We start from the raw sequence: 23,077 nt of genomic DNA on the forward strand, positions 1-23,077 counted from the left end.
TTTTCCTAGGCTAACCCTGATACTGTTCTTTGCTGCCATTAATGCGAGTTAGCGATGCACAACACAGTCTTAAGATTCCTGAGGTCAAAATCCAGGCAAGGTTTTAGCGTTCTGGGTATTAAAATGTGTTCTCCATTATGAACTTACATCACCAACCTTTTTAGTCATATTTCCCTCTTGCCCTTGAAGAAGAGGGCTGTCAGGAAATACAATGTATAGGCATTTGTCGTTGTTTTGCCCTTTCTGCAGTTTTAGCTGGGATTCTGACTGTATTTTCCACGCTATCCTTGACACCTCCTATCTCTCATCTTACAAAGCAGCTTGGGTTTTCAGATCCAGTGTAGTGTCCAATGCTATTTGATAACAAAAAAACTGGGGAGGTTTTCAGAGCTGAGGCGGCATTCTGACTATTTGATCAGGTTGTTTTTTTTGTATACTGCCTGTCATTAAAATAAGTAGTAGCAATACACAGAAGACGTCCATGTTGTGGGCTGTTCGCACTAAACCATGCAAATTGCAAATGGGGAACAAAAGAGAGGAGAGGGTGTCAGAGTCCAATACTCACTGACCAGGTTCTTTTACATATTCCACGTATGAAGGGTGTCATGTTTAACATCAGATTTACTTATTTCAAGATAGTTGATGTTACTTGGGATTTCTGATTTAGCAGAGTGATATAAAACATACTCAAAACACAATACAAGTATCAGTTACATGTAACAGAATAATAGCAGTTGCAACACACAGTTCAATCATGACACCAATGTGATTCTCATTACCAGCCTCTATAATACACTCACTGTCACAATGCTGGGCGTCCCTACTCTTGCTAGGAAGGCATCCATGGGTTGAAGCCAGCTCAAGCCCATTGCTTTCTTTGAAATTCTTTTGCTAGTTTTCTGGGTTTTTTATGTTATGTTGTGCTGAGCCACATGTACACCTCCTCCTTGTTGGCCTGGCTAACTCAGGGAGACCTTTCCCTGGTATCCTTGGTTCCTGAAAAAGAAAAGATTTGCACTCTTTTAATGAGCTTAGGGAGAAACCTTTACGCCACCAGCTGATCCACTCAGCTGTGATAGCTGTTCATGTAAAAGGGAGACCACCCTGAGGTCCCCTTGGTGTTGAGATCAGGTCAGCCCCTTTGCAACAGCTGTGATCAGTCCCACCTGCATTATTCCCTGAGCTTCAGGGGCACATTGCCCTGGCCCATCTCTGAGCCTTCTTCCATGGTAGGGGTTTACTGGTCAGTCACAGGGGACACACATAGAATACATAGGACAAATAAATTGGTCTTTGGTGTTTGACTGCTTTGTATTGGTATATGGGTTCGTATCTCCTTACCATGATCTGATGCTTTTATGGCTCCCTTGTAATGTCAGAGGTTACATATCTGAATATTCCCAAGCTTATGTGCAGCAGTACTGTAGCCAAGGAAGGCAGGAAACGAAGAAAAAGATAAGATTAGTAGTTTAATTTCACAGAGAAGGATGTGCTTAGGACCTTTTTGTTATTTCTGTCTTGAAAATAGCAAACATATGCAGTGAGTACAACTGGTTTTAGCAATATAGTTTAATTAGTCTGGTTCCAGGCTGAGGGAAAGAAAAATGTGGATCAAACTTAGTGATGAGGATCATGGTTCACAATGGCAGGGAAAAATGCTGAGTATAAAAGTAATCATACTTCTTTGCAGTGCTTTAACCTTCACCTATCATTTTTTCAATGCCCTTCTTCATTGCCCTTTGCATCTTTCCCTTGTTTTGTTCGTGGCCTCGGAACACTTCCACCAATAGGTACTACAGACATGTCAGTAGTCCCCTGCTTCCTTGGCATTTAGTTCATATTACTATCCCATCTGCTTTTGTGTTCTTTTCCCCACAAAAATTTTGAGAAACCTGGCTGCCAGCAAATACTGGTTTTAATTGTACCCACATAGTGTATTTCACAAAGCCCAGCACCAAAAGCAGTGTTCAAAGCACTGTGCAAATATACACGTCATTGAATCATGTCTACAGTATTGTATGAGATGTTTCTGGAAGCAGGTATAGTGGGGAAGAGACCGCAGTCATGAAGGATTCTGGAAGTGAGGTCCGGAAGTTGCTTTTCCTAAGCTTTGGCTTATTTTTTTTTAATATTTATGTTTCAAAATTTAGCTGTACAGTGGCTTGCATTTTAAAGACAGCATGTTAGACACAGTTTGTTGTTTTTTATTAATAATATAATAATAAATAAACTGTCATTATGTATTTAATACATAAAAACCTGGCAGGGTAATACTGGTCATAAAATGTGATGGATATGTTTCAGCAAACAACCTGCTGTTGTCCTTGCAGAAAATTTAATGGAATCGCAGAATCACAGAATGATAGCGGTTGCACCTCTGGAGATCATCTTGTCCAACCCCCCTGCTTGAGCAGGCACACCCAGACCAGGGGGCACAGGAACATGCCCAAGCGGGTTTTGAATGTCTCCAGGGAAGGAGACTCCACAGCCTCCCTGGGCAGCCTGTGCCACTGCTCTGGCACCCTCGCAGGAAAGAAGTTTCTTCTCATATTCAAGTGGAACTCCCTGTGTTCCAATTTGCACCCGTTGCCCCTTGTCCTGTCTTTGGACACTGCTGAAAAGAGCCTAGTCCCACCCTCTTGACACCCACCCTTCAGATATTTATAAGTATTGATTAAATCCCCCCTCAGTCTTCTCCAGGCTGAACAAACCCAAGTCTCTCAGCCTTTCTTGAAAAGACAGGTGCTCCAGGCCCCTGATCACCTTTGTAGCTCTGCGCTGGACTTGCTGGAGCAGTTCCGTGTCCTTCTTGAACTGGGGAGCCCAAAACTGGGCACAGCACTCCAAATGTGGCCTCAGTAGGGCAGAGTAGAAGGGAGAGGATAACCTCCCTCGACCTGCTGGCCACATTCCTTTGATTTCACCCCAGGATACTTTTGGCCTTCTTGGCTACAAGGGCACATTGCTGGCTCATGGTCAGCTTGTCCACCAGCACTCCTAGGTCCTTCTCAACAGAGCCACTTTGCAGCAGGTCAGCCCCCAGCCTGTACTGTTGCATGGGGTTGTTCCTCCTCGGGTGCAGGACCTTGTACTTGCTCTTGTTGAATTTCATGAGGTTCCCCTTGGCCCAGCTCTCCAGCCTGTCCAGGTCTTGTTGGATGGCAGCACAGCCTTCTGGTGTATGAGCCATTCCTCCCAGCTTGGTATCATGAGAGAACTTGCTGATGGTACACTCTATCCCACCATCCAGGTCATTGATTAATATACTGAACAGGACTGGACCTAGTACACACCCCCGGGGAACACCACTAGTTGCCCTGTTGATCACAGCCCTCTGAGCTCTGCCATTCAGTGAGTTCTCAATCTACCTCGCTGTCCACTTATATAACCCACACTTCCCTTAGCTTGTCCATGAAGATGTTATGGGACATGGTGTGAAAAGCCATGCTGAAGTCAAGGTAAACAACATCCACTGCTCTGTCTTCATCGACCCAGCCAGTCATGCCATCATAGAAGGCTATCAGGTTGGTCAAGCATGATCTTCCCTTGGTGAATCCATGTTTACTACTTCTGATAACCTTCTTTTCCTCTATGTGCATGGAGATGACCTTCAGGATTAACTGCTCCATCACCTTCCAGGGATGGAAGTGAAGCTGACTGGCCTGTAGTTTCCCAGATTCTCCTTCTTGTCCTTTTTGAAGACTGGAGTGACATTTGCCTCCTTCCAGTCCTCAGGCACCTCTCCTGTCCTCCATGACCTTTCAAATATGGTGGAGAGTGGCTTGGCAAGAACATCCGGCAGCTCCTTCAGCATTCGTGGGTGCATCCGACTGGGGCCTGTGGATTCGTGAGGATCCAGTTTGCCTAGGTGATCTCTGACCCAATCCTCCTCAACCAAGGGCAGGTCCTCCTTTCTCCAGATTTCCTCTCTGTCCTTTGTGGGCTGAGGTGCCTGATGGCCAGCCTTAGCAGTAAAGACCGAAGCAAAGGAGGCATTCAGTAACTCTGCCTTCTCTGCATCCTGAGTCACCAGGGCCCCTACCTGGGCTTCTAAGTTGAGAGGGGTTTTTTTATTAATACTATGCATCTAATTTCTTTTCTGAAAGAATTATTATTTCCTTGGGTGATGGTAGAGAAGCAAGTTGGTTGGCTTGTCTGATCCCTTTTCAGTCATTGCTTTTGCATGTGTTGACCTTGCCTGTCCTGTTGGACAGTTTGGGGGCATGAACAGCACATAGTGGGTTTTTTCCTGGTGGAATTCAATACTAGCTGTATTGGATCAGTATGACATTTATGAACAATACAGGCTTTGTCAGTGAGCTGTTTCCTCTGTATGAAGTAGTTCTCTGTGGGAGCTGTTGCTTAAAGGTTCAGACCAATGTGTTGTACAAACAAATCTTTGTGGTGTCTGTGTTAATTTTTACAAAATACTGAGTGTCTGATCTGTTTCATAATCTTGTGTCATTCAGAGGCAGCCCACCTTGAACTATAATGTTTGTTATTAATGTTAGTGATAGTAACTGACTATCACTGCTTGCTGAGGGGAGAAAAGAAGCAGTATGCCATATGGCTACCTCTGTTCTGTCTCTCTCAGTTGTCATAACCCACTGTGATTCAGTGTTGCAGTTAGAGTTGTGACTGACCTACTGTCTTCTGGTTGAGATTTTTAAATGGAACCTCTCCAACTTTAATAGTTTGGATTATTGAATTTGAATTCTAAGTGTAAACTTTTTTTCCCAGGATGACTTTTTTGTTGACTGTAGCTTTTTGCTCAGATGTTTTGCTTGTTTGTGTTACAGCAACATCCAAAAAGGTCTGTGTTCCAGTTCCCACCCTGCAAGTGTGCTATAGAAACAGACTTGGAAGTGTGGTCTGTGGGAATAGTCACACCTTAAGGGAAGGTGCAGCAATACTTTGTAATACCTTTTTTAAGGAATTGGGGGAGAAGAGCTTGGCTCCGCCAAGAATACACAGCTACACTAGCTGCCTTAACCTTATTACGTATTGCAGTACTAGCTGGAGGCACCACTTGCCTGTGACTTACTGCTGATGCACTGGGTACATGCATGAAACCGAAGAGTATCGCAAGCAGCCCTCCTCTGCGTATGATAACTTCCTGTTGCCTAGTGTGTCCTTTCAGTAACTGTCTTTTTTTATTCTTTTACTAGTACTTGAAAACTTGACTAGTCCAATTTATGAAAGGAGAGGATAATTTTGTATAGTAAAAATGCAACAAATGTTCCTTGTAATTAGTGAAGAAATCTCCAGGTTACTTGGAGAAGAGAGACCCTATATTGAACAGGGAGGCTGGTGTAACTCATGTATTGGATGCCTGTGTTTGGCAGGAGCTGCCAGGCCAGGCAGCAGCGTTGATATAAAGCTAGCCACAATTCATGCTGTTTCTTACCAAGTTTGGGGTGTGCTAGGGGAGTGAAGAAGAGCTGAGCTGACTGAAGTGTGGGAAGAGGGCAAAGACAAATCCATAGGAAGTCCACATCATTAGTTCCACTGTTCAGAGAACAAGTTGTTTTTCACTGAGATTTTCAAATTAATGGTGTCCTTCTATATTACAGCACTGTGTGTGTGGACATTACAGGTCTGGTATTTAATTAAAACCACAGCTGGTGATCATTTAATTATCGTGTATGAAAGGGAAAGCTACCTACTTGACTATGTAGCATTGTTTATTCAATTTAGAGAATTGTAGCTATTTTTTCATGTATCATTTGAAAGCTGTGGTGAAGAATGCAAGATCTGATGAACAAACTGGTGAGCTTAATTGCAACACTTCCCCTCTGTTAAGGGAATAAGGTGAAAGAGTGGCTTATAAATTCACCAGCTTTCCTGAAAATTGGAAGTCAGTTATGAACAGATTGGTACAATTAGCCTGTTTCTTGTTTCTCCACACTGTAAAACCAGTGCATAGTTTCCTGTGGTAGGAAGGAAGGCCTTCTGCTGAAGGCCAAGAATACTTAAAGATATTCAGGGTGTTTCTGGGTTTATTAAGAAATTTCAGCTACATACTTGAAAGAAGCTATGTAGCATGTACCCGTAGCAGGCCTGAATTACTGTTTTTCCACCTAAAAAATGAGAGTGCCATGAGAATCTTAAACCTACTAGAACATAAAATTGTGTACGTGTATATTAGTACTGAAGTGAATAACTGCGTGTAAGACATTTTTGTAGCAGACATAATAAAAAATGCTTTCAACTGAACTCACAAATGAGGATGTACAGAGCTTCTACTGTAACTAGTTACACAACACTTAAAACTGCAGAATTTGCATCTAAAAATCTTTATAAAAAATTGTGTTTTCTGTTTTAAAGCCAGAGATGGCCTTTTTTATAGCAATGGGAATACTGTATGTGAAGGAGCTGTTGCCAAATGATCTGGTCTCTCTGCTATCAAACAGCTACTTTCATATGTCAGTATGTGAAAACATCTATGTTTTTTCTGGCTTCCACTATTGTAAAGGTAAAACTGGTATGAAAATAGGACTCATTAGCAGACTGACTGGAAATAGAACAAGAAAAGTAACTTAAAAGTGACCATCGCAATGAGATGTCAGAATGAAGGACTGAAACTGGCTGGAGGACTGGAAGCAGGGTTTGTGTTTCAGTCTGATTTGTGGCAGCAGAGCGGTGTTTGCTGTGTCACTTGGTCTGGTGTGAGAGGTCACTTTTGCCTTCTCAGCAAGTATAACTCGGAGTTGTTTCTTTGCTACTACAAAGACAGACTTCAGTATTAGTGCCTAGTTTTCCTCCTGGACTTTTAGGTTGTAGTTGTCAATACTGAGTGTTGAATTCTAGCTGATGCCTGTGGTGTGATGATGAATGGGATATTTAAGGACAGGAAGAGAATTACAAGTTTAGTATTCTTTTAAGAATTGTTCTTGATTTCTAGGTTATATAGCCAATGTAATTTAGATTATGTTAGTTATCATAGTCTGCTATGTATTTCCACATGTTGTCAGTTAAATGTAGAACGTGTCATTCATCAAAAGGATCTACTGCAGAAAGAAAAACAGTTCAGGTTCTTCATGTGTGGCTGCAGTAGATTAGAATCATTGAAACTCACTGATGTGGGACAGAGGAGAACAACAACTACAGAGCTCAAAGTGGAGTAAGCTTTAGTTGCAAAATAAAACCAAATCCTATGCATCAAGTTATTCCCTTCACCAAACTAATAACCTCTATATGTCTGAAGGCATCAAAACATGACACACCTTCTTTTATAATACAAATCTAAGTCAACATCTAATGTAAGATTTTGTAACACAAGACTCAAGGTAGTTCCTATTTAATGTTTAATGTGAACTATTCGACACATTTCCAGCTGAATTATACTTCACTGTATTTATCCTTATATTGTGTTTTCTGATGAAAGAATGTGTGTGCTGTCTGGAGAGGAGAATCACATGTAAAAAGCATTTAGTAGCATGTGGAGTTCTTGTAGACTTTTGTTATACTGAAGTTCCTATTAACTGCTGCAGAAATCCACAGAGACTGTAGCTGCTGTATAGTACTGTATCTTCTTTCAAACGCTACTGCTACATAGCTTGTGACTTGGTTAATTTTTTTCTTTCCTTTTGTCTTCTAGCTTCATTTAGCAGCCCTGGCTTCGTTAAAGGAAGACATAGTGGAGCTTAATAAACGTCTACAACAAACAGAAAGGGAGCGTGACCTTTTGGAAAAGAAACTGGCAAAAGCACAGGTGAGCAATAGTTGAAGATTCTGGAGATGGTCTTGGTTTTGTGTTGTTCTTCAGAAAGGAATATGGCATGTGGAGAGAGGATAAAATATCTGAAAAAAGTCATAAGTGAGAAGAATTTTAAGACTGCAAGAAACATAGTTGCCATGGGTTTTAAGTGTTATGTGCTGATGACATTCTTCTAAAAAATACCAAGAAAGAATTACATCAGTTTTGTTTTGAAGCCAATACAAACAGTGATTGGTTTGAAATATTTTAGAATATAAAAATTTCAGCATATTTTCAGTGGATTAGGTAACCGATTATAGAGCCTTCCACTCCTGGGTCAGATTCAAACACAGCACAAATTAATGCTGATCAAAAGCTGTTGCCAATTGTCAGTGCTTTGGTGGTATATGAGAAATGATTTGTGATCTAAGTCTAGATTCTAGTAAGCCAATTTGTATATATCTGTTGTGGAGAGCACAGTCAGTGGAAAGCCAAGGGATTAAATAAGAATAAGGTCTGAACTGTAATGCTTTACAGCTCTTAAAAAATAATAATCTCTTCAGATCAAGTTACTTGTAAAGAGGCAAATGCAAACAGGGAAAACTGAACTATTGTTCTCAACCTCTGTTTTCAGATACTGTCATTCTGGCAAATACCTTTTATAAGTACTTCACATTTCAAAGCTTAATTCAAAATCTATGCTCATTTATACTTAGTGTCATGGTTTTGGCTGGCATAGAGTTAATTTTCTTCCTAGTAGCTGGTATAGTGCTGTGTTTTGGGTTTAGTACGCCAATAATGTTGATACCACACTGATGTGTTAGTTGTTGCTGGGTAGTGCTTGTACTAGTCAAGGGCTTTTCCAGCTTCCCATGCTCTGCCGGCTGCACAAGAAGCTGGGAGGGGAGGGGGCACAGCAAAGAATGCTGATCCAAACTGTCCAAAGGGATATTCCATATCATGTAACGTTATGCCCAGTATGTTAACTGGGCGGAATTGGCCGGGAGAAGCAGCAATTGCAGCTTCAGGACAGGCGGTATTGGATGGCGAGGTGGTGAGCCATTGTATCACTTGGGGGTTTTTTTGTTTGGTTTTTTTGTTGGTGGTTTTTTTTTTTGTGTTGTCCCCCTCCCTACCCCAGAGACATTTTCCTTTTCACTGTATTATTACTGTTGTTGTTACTATTTTATGTTAATTATTAAACTGTTCTTACCTCAACCCACGAGTTTTCTTACTTTTGCTCTTCCAATTCTCTGCCCCATCCCACTGTGGTCCCACAACAGTCAAAGCATTTTGTCTGGTAAAGTATAGCATCTTATTTGTTTCCCAGAGAGGCTGTGGAATCACCAACCGTGTAAGTGCTCAAGCCACTTGGACCTGGTCTTGGGCAACGTACTCTGGGTGACCCTCCTTGATTTGGGTAGGGCATTGGATGAATGACCTCCAGAGGTCCCTGTGAAACTCAGCCATTCTGTGATTTTGCATATTTAGTGTCTTCAGTATTCAGGGCATTTTGGTAGGGGCTTGTATCTTATGCATGTTACTTAAACTCAAGCCAAATGTAGAAATATTCAAGCAGTCTAGATTTTAAGGCTCTTGCTTCAGTCCTCCAAACATATTTTGGCCCTTGACCACATTCCATGATGTGTTCTCAGCTACCTTTAAGGTTTTGAGGCTTGTAAGTGATACTCTTATTGCAGACTATCAATGCAACATCCAAAAATAAAAATAACTTTCATGGTTTTATTCCCCTTGATATGTGAGCTAGAACCACTCTGACAGTTAACATTGTTTATCAGCTGTAATCCTGAGAGCCTTTTCTAATTTCTAGTGGACTCTGAGATAGAGTCCTCTTTCTGAAATACAATTTGATATGAGGCTGCATTTGGCAATCATTAAACTGTCAAATGGATCCACTGTATCCAAATGATCCACATCATTCTGCATGAATACACTGACATTGTTATTTATAGCTTTGCAGGGTCTTGTGCTAACCACACGTTTTTGTTAGTGTTTTAGTTTCATTTCTATGTCTTTGTTTAAAAAGACATATATTGTCTCTCAGCTAATGAAGAGTACCTTGTAGGTGCTCCCATACAGTAATGGATCCCCACTGATGCTGACTGGGATTAAGGATCAGTCCTTAATCCCAACCCACATGTGCTCTGTTAGCACAAGATTGATTGGTGTTTTCTTTGATGGGTTACCAGTTATGCACCTGTATGTGGTGCTTGATTTGTAAAGCTGAAGGTTTTTACATGATCATGGGCTGTGTGCTTGTGAGCACAAGCATAGTGACGACTGTTACCTGAACCGTGAATAACACAAATCAGAATAGCTGAAAGCTAGCGTGCTAGCTAGATTTCAGATTTAAAAAAAATACTTTTTAATGAACAATTTCTATAAAGTTTTAATGCTATAGCTCTTTTCAATTTTTTTTAAAGCCCTCAAGTGGATAGGAATTTAGGGGAGTGTGCATTAAATAAAATACCATCTTTCTTAAAGGAATAAGCCATTTAACAAGCACAGCTCTTGTATTAAGTGTGTTGGTGATGTTTAAGTGTTGAAGCAGACTCTGGTGAAACCACCTTTCGTTCTTTTTCTAGCTGCATCACTTCCAAGTAGATGCGCCACTTAACATATTTTTTTGAACTTTTCTTCCCAAATTCATATTGTGTATCATATCATATAATTTTTTCCTCTACAACCTTTGTCTAATGCATTTCTTCCTCACTAATGCAAAACAGAGGTTCAGAAGGCATAAATTGAATAAGAGGTGTTTGAGGTTCTGCATAGCCATATTCAGATGCTAGTGGGTCAGTACAAAATCTCTATTCTGCCTCTGGACTATACTTACAAAGGCAGCACATGTTTCATTTCAGCTGGCGTTGTAAATGCTCTCTGGAACAATTAACTTTTAAAACACATTTTTGGTAATACCTTTCCCATAATTTCTTGAGGCATGTGAGACACTTTGGAAGAAAGGATTAGTGATTTGCAGAGCGAAGGTGTTTTGGGGAACCACAATTCCAGTAACAGATGACAAATGGTGAAGAAAGATAGTTGGACAGCCTGTGCTTAAAGTTTTGTAAAAGAACGTAATTGATTACTGGTTGTTGTATTATGATGATTTCCAAAACTGCAGTCTGTGGAGACCTGCTATACCATTTGCCTACACCCTTCTATTATTTCAGAAAGACAGCAGTTCTTCTTGTTTGTATTGGTGTACAGTTTGGCAACAGAACAATCTTTTGAATGAAATTTGCTGCGAAGTACTAGTCAACCACAACTAATGTCTTCTTCCAAAACTCCTTCTGTGGTTATGAGAAGAAAAGTAGTGCTTTCTGCTAGCTGTCTGGCGTGATACTCTGGTTTGGTAATGATAAATAGTGGATGTCTGAAGGGAGAGCATATGGAGAGTTGTCCTCCTTCATACTCCCCCACCTTTCTGCCAACATCTGTGAGCAGGAGACTGCATCACACTTAATAGTCCTCTATGGTCCTATCCTCCATGGATTTACCTAACCTTCTTTCTAATCCATCTACATTCTTGGCATTTCCTACATCCTGTGACATTGAGTTCTGCAGTTTTATGATAGAATATGGGATTTAATTACACACTGAATGTTTCAGCAAATACAACAAGAATAGACAGTTCACTTAGTACATCTTCCTTATCATTTCATCTTCTCTCATGAGGTACACCTGCTTTCTTATTTTTTGTGCTTAGCCCTTGTAATTTTGGAATTTTATAATAGCTCTAGACCAAGGGTAACAGAGACTGTGCTGCATCGTTCTTGATCCTATATCACACAGCAGTTAGTCCCATTACTGCAGTAATAATTCTTTACCATCCACTTAGTTACTCAGAGTGTAGGGAGGGACAGCAGAATTTCAGTGTAAGAATAAAACCAACACTCTGTAGGCATATAAGAGCATGTGAACTTCACAGGAAGGCTTCAGTTTCTCATTCAATGAAGTAACTTGAAATAGAAATGCGTGGTGTTCAGATGAACGTTTTAATTACTTGTTCTGTTGTGTGATGTCCTTATCTCCCGTGGATTAGTCCTGTGTACTTGTATTGTTCTTCCACACCAAGTATACACAGATATATCACCAAACAATTAATTCTAACCATACATGTTTTCATGATTGAGGATTTGGCATGAAGAACTTGTGTTTATACTTAAAATTAGATTAATGGATTGCCACTTTAAAATCTGCCACTCCTCTTAAATTAAAATACTGTATTAGCTGAGAGAAGGTTTTTATCTCCTGTGAGCCTGTTAGACAGGTTTATCGTTGTGGCTCTTTCAGGTGATGACTTGTATTCTTGGTGAACAACGCCATAGCCGGTGTTTGTCTCTGCAGGGCCTGAGGCACTGGGGGATCTCTTAGCAAGCACTGCTGCTGGTGGTTCTTTTTTTGTCCTCTGACTGAACACTGCAAATTTGACAAAGGTTTGCACTGGTAATGTTTCTTGTGCTAGGAATTAGTGTACAGTAGAATAATGTGTTGAGACTTGGGTTAAAATATTTTCTCTTATCATCATTCTCCCTCATACTCTTCTTGCTCTTGCGGTTGTTTCCAAGCTCCAAGAATTCTGACAAAGGAGTTTCCAGGCATTGTTAATTTATACTGTAATTGGAATAACTTTTTTAGTCTGTACCAAAAACCAGCCAAGGGTCAGTTAAACTGAGAACTCTGCTGGAAACTTCTCTCCTGACCTCAACAATCGCTCACCTTTTGCAGCCTCTCAGTGGATTATCGCTGTGTCTGCTTTCTCAGAGAATTAGAGCTCTTAATGGTTTTGATCAGAACTTAAGTATGAGGCTGGAAAGGGGTGAAGAAAGGGTGTGAGGTATTTATATTAAAAACATTGTGTGACAGACATGCAAATAGATTGCAAGAGCTGAATGTGTACGCCTCGGAAAGGAAAAGGAACTGGTGGCAGATCATAGTTCTGAGGCTCAGAGGACACAGAAACTAAAGAGGATGATGAGCAGGTTCAGTATCCCAGGTAGCAATGGGTACCAAAACACACATTTCTTTCTTTTCCCTTTTAAGCTTTGGGATGAATGTGCCATAATGAGGAGCAATCCTGTGTAACAAGAATTTTCTGTTACTGCATTTTGGGATTCATACTGAACTACGTTTCCATTGTTTGGATGCTTTTGCCTTTTTCAGTTGAGACTTGTCATGTCTGACCAAAACTTACGAGGCATAACTCTGTACCTACCTCCAAGGCACAGCAGTCCTTCTTAGCATCATGTCCTGTCTTTCACAGAGGTTTCCTTTCTGCATTTTCTAGTTACTTTTGCCCCAGATAATCCAAGAGCCTTTCTAAAGAATCAAATGTGAAGCTGTTGTCTTATATTGCCGGGCTGCTGGCTGTTCACAAAGTATGTCTGTCAGTAAATGATGGTTATCCTGAAAAATGGTGACTGAGAAATGGCTGGAGAAAACAGAAAGCAAGTTTGGTAATGTGGCTGAGGTCCATTAGCAAGAGTCCATATATCTTCAGTCAAGATAAATAAATTCTGCTTTTCAGTGCATAGCTTAGAAAGACAAAAATTGTTGCGATAGGGTTTTTATTTATTGTCTGAAAATAATTATCACACACTCCATCTTGAAACATCCTTTTGGTTTAAAGGGAAAAATGCACATAATTGATCTTGATAATGCTTAGGCAGCGTTTGTGGGTATCAGTGTGTGTCGGAGGAAATTTAGGTTTACAAAGGCAGAACAAGCAACTCTGTATTGCACTTAAATCTGTTCTAAAGATTTTCTTAAACATTTTCTCTGTGTTATTTCTGCACTTTGAAAACCGTGGTAGTTCTTCAGCCAGATACAATGTTAAGATATGGAAAATGAGAAATAAATTGTGGAATGATCCTGCATATACATGTGTAACTATGTCAGTTGCAAGCACAAAGTCTTAAAAGCCAGGTGAACGTTATCAGTATTCTAAAATGTGATCCTTTACTCTTCTCTTCAGTGTGAAGATATTTATGGTCTGTTTGTCTTAGTGTAAGTGAAAGTGCTTTTGACTCCAGCTGGAATAAGAACCTCTTTTGTTGTAGTCCATGGAAAGGTGCTTTAATGTCTGGTCTACATTTCCATGTGCATATTCCTGGAACTCAAAAATATTGAAATTTATTTAAAATTTAGAAGAAAAATGTTATTGAAGTGCAATTACATTTTTAGCCTTAAAGCAGCCTTTTAGGTAGATGATATTCTCAAGCTGTGAATGAGAGTAACCAAAAAGTATGAGGGCAAACTGTGAAAATTCTGGCATACCTGCTAGTTTGGGTATAATTTTTTTATTTATGATAGAAAGGGTTGAAAGAGTTACCTCTGTATAGAGTGTTTATTTGATTCAAAAAAAATAAGTTTTGATGCAGCAATTTTGGAGGACCTCATACATTGCTATAAATTGTAGCCCTTAGAAATGCTACTAGGATCTTACATTGCAGGTCTTCAGTTAACGAGAGTGGGTTTTATACTGCCAATTGGCTTGTGAATTTTCTTTTACTGACAATCTAGTATATACCATTCTGTGGTTGCAAGAAGGCTTGACTGTTTCCTGCAGGCGTTCAGAAGCAAAAAGTCAGAAGCCTTGCTCTTTCCAGCCACTACCAAGGATAACTTCGGTCACCATGCACTGTTGGATTGTAATTGCAGTAGACTGTATTTGTTTTCTGTAATTGAAGTAGAGTGTTTGCTGGCATAAAAGTGGTCCAGAGAGGCTGGATTTAAAATCCTATTGGAAAGAAAAAGGAGGATTTTGTGATATGTATAAAAAAACCAAGTAGCCATGTAGCCTTTTAATTCTTCAAACAATAAGCATTTTATCATAGAGGATTAGAATAATAACAAATATGCTATGTTATCATTAAAGGCTAATAAAAACAAATATACTAGAGAATAAGGCATAACCTCAAAGTGTGGTTACTTTTCCTTATAATAATGTTGTTTCTGCCTTAGGACTTGTTCTAATTCAGACCACCTTGGGAAGATCCTTGAAGATTCATGATGCATCATGAATCTCAGGGATTCAAAGATGAGATATTTACAGCTATTTTGAGTTGTGAATGCATTTTATGTTCAAGAGGGAAGGCAACTTCCGCCCTTTAGAAAAAAATTATAATAAAAGTACACTGCATAATCTTTCAGTTCTTAAAATCTTGTAATTACATATCTTTGTGTACCTGTCAATATTTTGCATCTATCCTTTTCTTTTGCTAAGACACCGTTGGTTTGATGAGTAAGAAAACCATTAATGGTGTGCACTTTTGCCTTGTATCTGATCTCTATGCAGTTATTCATAAGACCATTTCTGTTCGTTGCTTCTCTGCTTTAGTGTGAACAATCCCACCTAATGAGAGAGCACGAAGACGTGCAGGAGCAAACAACACTACGCTATGAAGAACGAATCACAGAGCTGCACAGTATCATTGCTGAATTAAACAAGAAAATTGATCGACTACAGGGAACAACAATAAGGTACAGCAACTTTCTGGAAATTCTGGGCCAGTGGAAGAATCATACGAAATACAGTGTGAATTATACTCTAAATACAATTTGATGATGACTTTAAGGTAGTTAGACTTGTTATGACTGGTACTGAGTAGCTGCCCATAATTAAGGTACGTGTTTGGCAGAGTATCATCCCAAGGCTCAGAAGTGCTACATTCTTTCTGGCAAAATCACACTTTGCAAAGCCTAATGAAGACTGCGAAGAACTGCACTGTGCCATTTAAATATTCCTTTAGTGTAACATACATGCGAGGGTACCAGGTAAGTGATAGCAGTGGTGGATAAAGGCAGATGGAACCACCCAGCCTGTATGTCTGCTCTTAACTTGATTTTGTGGCATCCTATGGATCACCTAAGCCAAATTACTTGGGGTGAGAAGTATGGCTCAAATGGATTTCAGTATGTTTTGCATCTGCTTGTACTGGTATTTGTGACAAAACACAATGGTACAAATAACATTGTTGCCTGTCCTTGGAGCAGCAAAAGCTTGAGGTATTACACTAGGTCATTACTTGTTACTGTGGTAAAATACACGTTACATTTGACTACAAGAAAACACTTTTTTTCCTCACTTGTTTTTACCCATTATTCTCAACCTAGAGAAAGTTGGACTAGAATGAGGAAGGAGCTTCTTAAAGTTTAACTTCTGAGGATGCAACTGAACTACTAGAATCTATGGATTTTCTAGAGAACATGGAATTAGATTTGACACTTCCGTAGGTAATATTGACATGGTGGTCTACCCATGTAGCAAATTTTCAGTTTTCCTTGCCTATTAGCTGCAAGTTTATTGATAACTGCTTCATTCGTTCTTCCTTGTAAACATTTCTACTAGCACAAGACAATGTTGTTACAACAACTCAGTTTACCTTTCATGAAAACATTTATACACACAAAGAAAAAGGTTTAGTGTACCATAAATAAGAGAAAGTATCATCACACCTTTATACCACTATAAAACCAGTGATAGAATCACATTCTGCTGAAGTTATTTAGGAAGATAAATACTGCCAACTCTGAGATGATAATAACTAGCGATGGTCATGGTGAGATTTTTCAGGTAATTATTTTCTAAACTGGTAGTACTTCTCTGAAGAAATCCCTGTGACTCCCTTGTTCATTCATGCTTGATACCTCTGCAGACAAACTTCCCATTTGTCTTGTTTCAAGTCACCTTTCTTTTCAGCATGATACTGGCTGTCCATCCTGCCCTCCTCTCTGGTAAAGTTCTACCAATTGAAAAGATTGATTGAAAAGCAAAATCTGAGAAAAAATCTGAGAAGCATGAGAGCTGTGTTGAACCAAGTGGTGTTCAATTACAAAATATTGGAATCAGGTGGATACTGTGAATGTGTAAACATGTCCATAAAAAAGTCAGCTGCGGCATGCACAAGGAAGTGAGGCATAAGAACTGAGTTTGATGGGAAGTGCATGCTGCTTCTCATAAAAATTGCAGTTTTTCTGTGCCTTTGGGGGGTATAGGCTTTTGAAGACATCAGAACAATAGTGCTGCAACAGGTGCCACACCACTGTCATGCCCCAGCTGTTTGGTCTTATTGTATGAGAGCTTATTTTTCTCAGACAGCTATGATGCCTCCTCTCTATTTATTTGTTCTGCTTTTACTAGGAAGAACAAAAATGCTTATTAAGTTAGTGGGTTTTTTTTATTTCCTTTAATGATTGGAATAGGTTGTTTTCTTTGGCAAGCCAATGATTTGGTGTCTGGAGAACAGAGGAGTAATATTCCTCCTAAAAATGGCAAGCAGAGGTAGAATTGGAAGGATTCCATAGGATTTGTGAAGACAACTGGAAGAAGGAAAACTGATACTTCCTGCTGTAACTTTCTGTAAATCTGCTCTGGGATCTACTTGCGTCACTCTTGAGAAGCTGCTCCATCCCACAGCGCAAGGGTGGTGTAATTGCTGTCCTTGCTGGGGCAGGTGTGACTCAGCGCTCCACCCTTGGCTATGGGGGCTGTGAACCCGGGAGCTGGAACAAAAGTCCTGAGAGGAAGGGTTCTGGGAGCATGGCCCTGCTAGGGCCTCAGCATTTATACTTTCATCTAACCAGAACACAGGAGGGATTTTAGTTTTGATTTGACTCTTGGATACCTGCAAGTAGTACTGAGTGGAGGCTTTACTTGTGCTATCATGAAATTTAGGCTGTCTTTCTGGAAACAGTTTTCTTGAGTTTACATTAATTGCATAACAGATAAATGTTTCCCCAGTGCTGACACAGAGATTGTTCAGTATTTTCATGTATTGTCTTTAGGCTGTAAAAATAAATGAACATGTAGCTTGATGTACTGCTGCTTTATGACATTCTTCATGGTTCCTTCCAAAACCCCCAAAATATTCTGGAAACAACTGGAAGAAACCAGAGTTTCATGGAGGGTATTTGACTGTCCTCTTTAAGCTGTATTATCTTTAAATTTGTAGCTCTTCGTTTGACTGTGAGTAGTACCCTCAGAAAGTAGGGCGGAAATTAAGCAGAAAGAGTGTTTAAATATGAATAAGGTATTACAACAGTTTTAGGAGTGTTGGCAGGCTGTATAAGTTAGTTAACATTCTCCATTCCGAGAATTTTTCTCTCTTTGTTTCTGGGGTTTGGTTTCCCCTCCCCCTCACCCCCCACAATGTCAGGGGTTTTACACAGCTTGAAGTGTAATGGCTTTTGCTATTGTGGTTTAGTAATTCCAGCTCTATAAGAGAGCTTAAGGCACATATCAATGCCTGTGCCCTCTTCCCAGGTATATCTGATATGCTGATCTTAGTAATCTTACAGGAGTATTTTTATAAGTTTCCAGTTCTAGATTTGCTAGCCCTTTCTTGGGTACAAGAAGTTCCATGTGTGTAGCCACATGCTGCTCTTGCACTACGTTCTTCCAGCATTCCCTAAGGAAAATGAAGTCACCATGGTTGTGGGAGCAAGCCAGCATTCATCTGCAATTGTCTCATCTCCTTGCTGCTGCTCTGGACAGCTCAGATGGTTTGGAAGCCCAACCTCACAAAAAAAAAAAACCCAAACCTGAAATACAGCTGTAACTGATTTGATATTAAGGCTGAAAAGAGAGTTGCCTATACTCATACTGTGCAAGTTGACAAGCCTCTTGCTTGCCTAGTTCTTCACGCGTGACAGTGCAGAATTTATGCACTATCAGCTCAAGAAGGTAGCAATTTGGAAGCAAAAAGACACAAAAGAAGTGATCCACTAGGATGAGGATGATTTATTTTTTATGTGAGCAGTCTGGAGACAAACCTGGCTCTGTTTTTTTTTTCTTGGAAAATTATAATTGTGTGACAGTGTCTCACTGTTCTTGTCTACATTATTAGGGAGAGAGTGAGAGGAGGTGGCTATTATTTTACTTAAGTTTGCTGTAAAACTCAAGTCACAGGCTTTTGTCAAACTCTGCAAGACTGTTGGGCAGAAGAGCCTATGACGGTTGTGCAGAGCACGTTTTGTCAGCTTCTTTTAGAGTGAACGGTTTTCACTGAGTGGTGCTAGCTTGGAGTTACCATTAGCATGTCAAATGGATGCTGGTGGCAGTGTTACCCCTACTTCTGCTGTTTCAATTTGCAGAAGACAAATTTGTTTGCATTGCAAAGGTTCTGGGTCCTTTGACAAGGTGTATACCTACTCCTGTTTTCTCTCCAAGTGTGAACAACTTAGAAGACAGCAAAGCCAATCAAATGGCTTTGCCAATAGCTTTCCTAATTCAAGGGTCATATTATAAATACTTGGACATAAAGGATACACCTGATAACTCTGAAGCACAGAAGGGATTTACAAATTACACAGTACTGTACTAAAAGGGAATTATGTCTACATTAAAGGTGAACGTTCCTGACTTCAGGCATTTTTAGTATTGCCTTAAATTCATTCAAACCCACCTCTTTTTTTTTTTAATAATGTCTTTGGCTGGCAAAATCATCTGTAACTTGGTTGTGCAGGAGCAACTTCGACCTATGACCGACAGTCTTTCTAAGATGTCAAATTCAGGTTCTGCAAAAGGAAGAAGGAAGAGGTCAAACTGCTTTTATTTCTAAACTGCTGGGTACACCTGTGCAACTCTAAAAATAATAAGCAACTTTAACAAACAGAAGTACACTCGGTTGAATATTGGTGCCTTTTAAGGATTATTTGAAACAGTTGTCAAGAAGCTTGTAACCCATTGCTGTAAAACCATTTGTTCACACAACTTTTAATCTGAAATATATTCAGAAAGTAGGTTGTGTTGGAGTTAATGAAGAAGAAGGAGAGTGAATAGACTACAGCATCACAAGAAATAACACATGGCAGTTATGTTTACACAATGCCCTAGAGGTCTAATTCTAGCTTCTAAATATGTGCTAGGTGGAAGCTACTTGGATTCAATTTAAATGGCAGTGTGGGTGTGATAGTGTTGGCTTCAGCATACAATGCACAGCCCCACCTGCCTTCAGTGATTAATTCCCATGTTGTCTCAAGCGTGTCGCTATTTGTTCATAAGTGAACTAGTTCAGAGGGACCTCAGGTGTGTACACACAGGGAGCAGTCAGTCTCTCACTTGCAGTGCACATACAATTGTAGTATTTTCTATCTGAGGGACTTAAAATGCTTTAAAAAATACTTGTTCAAGTAAAATGTTTGTTCAAGTAAAATGTTTGTTGAAGAACTGCTGGCACCTAAAGTGTGAAACTATGCGCTGTTTGCAGCCATGAAGAGAATGTGCACCTTGCCAGCATCCTGGCAGAACTCATCAGTGGTGTGAAAGGGTGCTGAAAGTGTGCTGTTCTGTTTACTATTTGATCAAGTTTTTCTCAGTGTCTGTGCAGCAATTGTGATCCTTGGTTGCACCCAAACATTAGGAAAGCAGTAAGTGCAGATATACCTGTAAAACACACTTTTTTGCTCCAACAATGTTCCCAGGCCTCTCAGTGTTTAAAACAGCTTGATCTGATCTTAACTGCCTCCAATTCAGCATGACATTCCAGCAACTGGGAACCATCAGAACCCACAGGAGAACAAATACCCGCTTTGTCCAGCCAGGTCCTAGGTGATGGCAGAAACAAGGAAGTTGTGATGCCCCCACCTTCAGTGGCTAGTCATCATCAGCTGTTGGGCGCCTTGCATTTCCAATGCCACTGGAGGAGTATTCTCCAGTTTTGGGGAAAGGGGAGTCTCAAACAGTACCTTCTGTTACCACCAACTTCAGTTTTAAAGGCAGAATTTATATTTGTGGTGCATTGCTCCCCTCAAATTCCCCCTTCTGTTTTTAGCCCTCAGTCTGCCCCCTGTAAGACTCGTGGTAGAGAGCCCAATTGACCTTGCTGTTGCTTCACCAGAAAAGTATTTCTGATCTTTCTCATCAGGTCTTAGAAGTATTAGATCACTCAGAAAGTGAATTCTGCCTTGAGCCATCAGAAAGATGCGAGCCCTGATGTGTCACATACTTTTCAACTGCCCCAAGATTCCAAGGGTGCTTAAACTGAAAAAAACAATGCTAGTGCTAGCTAGATGAAGCTGTGTTGGATTTTAAACAAAAAATCTATGCAACAAGAGCCAAAAGAAGGGTGGTGAGATATTATTGTGTGTGGCATTGTTTTATGATCAATAGCCTCTTGTCCTTTTGTAGACGTAATTCAGGTTTTAAAAATGTAGGACTAATTGTTTTGTAGATTAAAAAATTGATTACCTTCAGATCAAAAAATGCAGCTGTTTGAGTGCTTGGTAATTGTTTTTGTCTAAAGCTAATTACTACTGGCTTGTGCTATGGCTAATAATAAACGAGTTCATGGAACATTAACTCACACTTATGTGTCTTCGTTACACTGTTTTAATTCCTGCTATTCATGATTTAGTTCTCACACTTTTTTAAACATGTACTGCATGGTACCTTAAAGAGCTTTCTTTGATCTAAATCTCAATTTTAACCAGCTGACCTACATTTTTGTTTAATAATAGTCAACTAAGTGCTTCTGATAAAGTCAGACATTCTTTGCACTGAAGCAAATATAAGCGGTAGAAGAACATAATAGTTCCTGTAGAAATTACATCTCAGTACCTTGGGAAACCCTGCTTGGCAAGCAAGCTGAAATTCCTTTTTTGAGTTTGCCTGGTTCATAAATTGTCACTTCTGCTACTTTGAAAGGAGAATTTACTTATGTCATTGTTCCCTGTATGTGCAGACCATCTTCTCTGCTATTTTGCCTCGCAAATCCAGACACACCTCCAGTCTAAACCCTGCAATATTTCTGCAAGAAACACTCATCACCGTATATAATACACACCACAGGCATAACATTACAAGTGCCCTTCCCAGATGCAGATCCCCAGATAGGTCTTTGCTATCCAAATCCAGGCAGCTCCATTCTCCCACTTCCCTGCTGAATCTGCAGCAAAGTGAATCTCTGTGTTTCATTTAGTGTGTAGCAAAATGATGGCTGTTTGCTTACTTATCAGAGGGGCTCTGCACCTGGGTAAGCTGGTGTTTTTCTCATGTTTAAAACACATACTTTAATGTCAAAACAGTCACTATGGAAGTAAAAAAAAAATTCTGAGTCAAATCAGCAAGTGGATCAAAAGAAAGAATGTTTACACATGCTCTCAGGCAAAGCTATTTTTCATTTACTTATCTTTTTTCCCAGTGCTTTGAACTCGTCATGTGGAGACAGGAGGGAAAAGCCCTAATTTTTTAAGCTCATTAGATTTAGCTAAAGTATTCTGTGTCCTCAATTATTTTAGTAGAACTAGCTTGACAAATAAGTTAAAACCTAGGTAATTGAGGCTTTTTATTTTCCACTAACTCCAGCAGTTCAGCGCTATACTCTCTAGCTGTTCTCTTCCTTCTGAGAAGAGAAAATGAAAAACCTACCTGTCCCAAAAGCATTTTGATACTCACATGCAGGTATGTGCATGTGCACGCTTGCTTTTCACGCAAGCCGATGGCATCCTCAAGCTGAGAAAGAGACCAGAATTGGTTATTCCTAATCCACTTTGGTATCAAAAGCCACTTGTGCTGATTAAGAATTGTTAGTTGGGGCGTTATTGCAGAGCAGTGTATTTGCACTCAATTCCACCCATTGTTTCCTTGTACAGTGGTCTGGAGTAATAATAAATTTGGGAATAAAAAAGTGGAAATCAGACACTGGCTGCTGCAAGTGGGTATTATGGGCATAGCACAGTTCTCTGCGGTGGCTCAGCTTACAGATCTGAAGTAAGTGTCACAGAGATACATATTTCCTCAGAGGATTTTAGTTCTGCCTTTGTTCTCTCTCCCAGGGAGGAAGATGAGTATTCAGAGCTGCGGTCAGAGCTCAGCCAAAGCCAGCATGAGGTTAATGAAGACTCACGCAGCGTGGACCAGAATTCTGTCTCGGTACCAGAGAATCAGTCCACCATGGTCACTGCAGATGTGGGTGAGTTATGCTTCATGGTAGACATGATGCCTTCTCACAGCAGAAAAGCATCATAGCCTTTCAAATGCAAACCTAAACATTTGGTGAGAAAATAAATGAATCTAGGCTGTGTTAATCACACCAAATGCTGAACAACTCTGTGGCCATGAACTTATGTGTGACGTAACCTCTGTTCCTTGATGTGGAACAACTATGGAGTCTAAAATGGAATGATTGTTCAGGAGAGCTTATGACTTCTGGGAAAGAAGAGTGAGAAAAAAGATACTCACATACCTTACATGTGCCTGTAAACTAACTCTAGAAAATAATTGCAGACAGCGGAAAAGTTGGGAGGAAAAGTGTGGGGAATGGACGGTCTGTCCCGTTCTTTTACAGCCTAATTACAAAGAACGTCTGCACTTCTTGAAAATGGAGAGCCTTTTTAAAGTATGGAATAAGGATA

The 23,077-nt window shown here is 40.1% G+C and overlaps 1 protein-coding gene across 6 annotated transcripts in view; it reads left to right on the plus strand.

Moving 5' to 3' along the window:
* MCC (MCC regulator of Wnt signaling pathway) overlaps positions 1-23,077 on the plus strand; it is a 237,769-nt gene that overhangs the window by 153,600 nt on the left and 61,092 nt on the right. For all 6 annotated transcript variants that reach the window (XM_075079290.1, XM_075079289.1, XM_075079293.1 and 3 more), the window contains 3 exons: positions 7,601-7,714; positions 15,063-15,205; positions 22,499-22,635. In XM_075079290.1, coding sequence (XP_074935391.1) covers positions 7,601-7,714; positions 15,063-15,205; positions 22,499-22,635 — 394 coding nt within the window. The remainder of the gene's footprint in view (positions 1-7,600; positions 7,715-15,062; positions 15,206-22,498; positions 22,636-23,077) is intronic.

The sequence above is a fragment of the Phalacrocorax aristotelis genome, chromosome Z (assembly GCF_949628215.1).
Source record: "Phalacrocorax aristotelis chromosome Z, bGulAri2.1, whole genome shotgun sequence".
NCBI classification, from domain to species: Eukaryota; Metazoa; Chordata; class Aves; order Suliformes; family Phalacrocoracidae; genus Phalacrocorax; species Phalacrocorax aristotelis.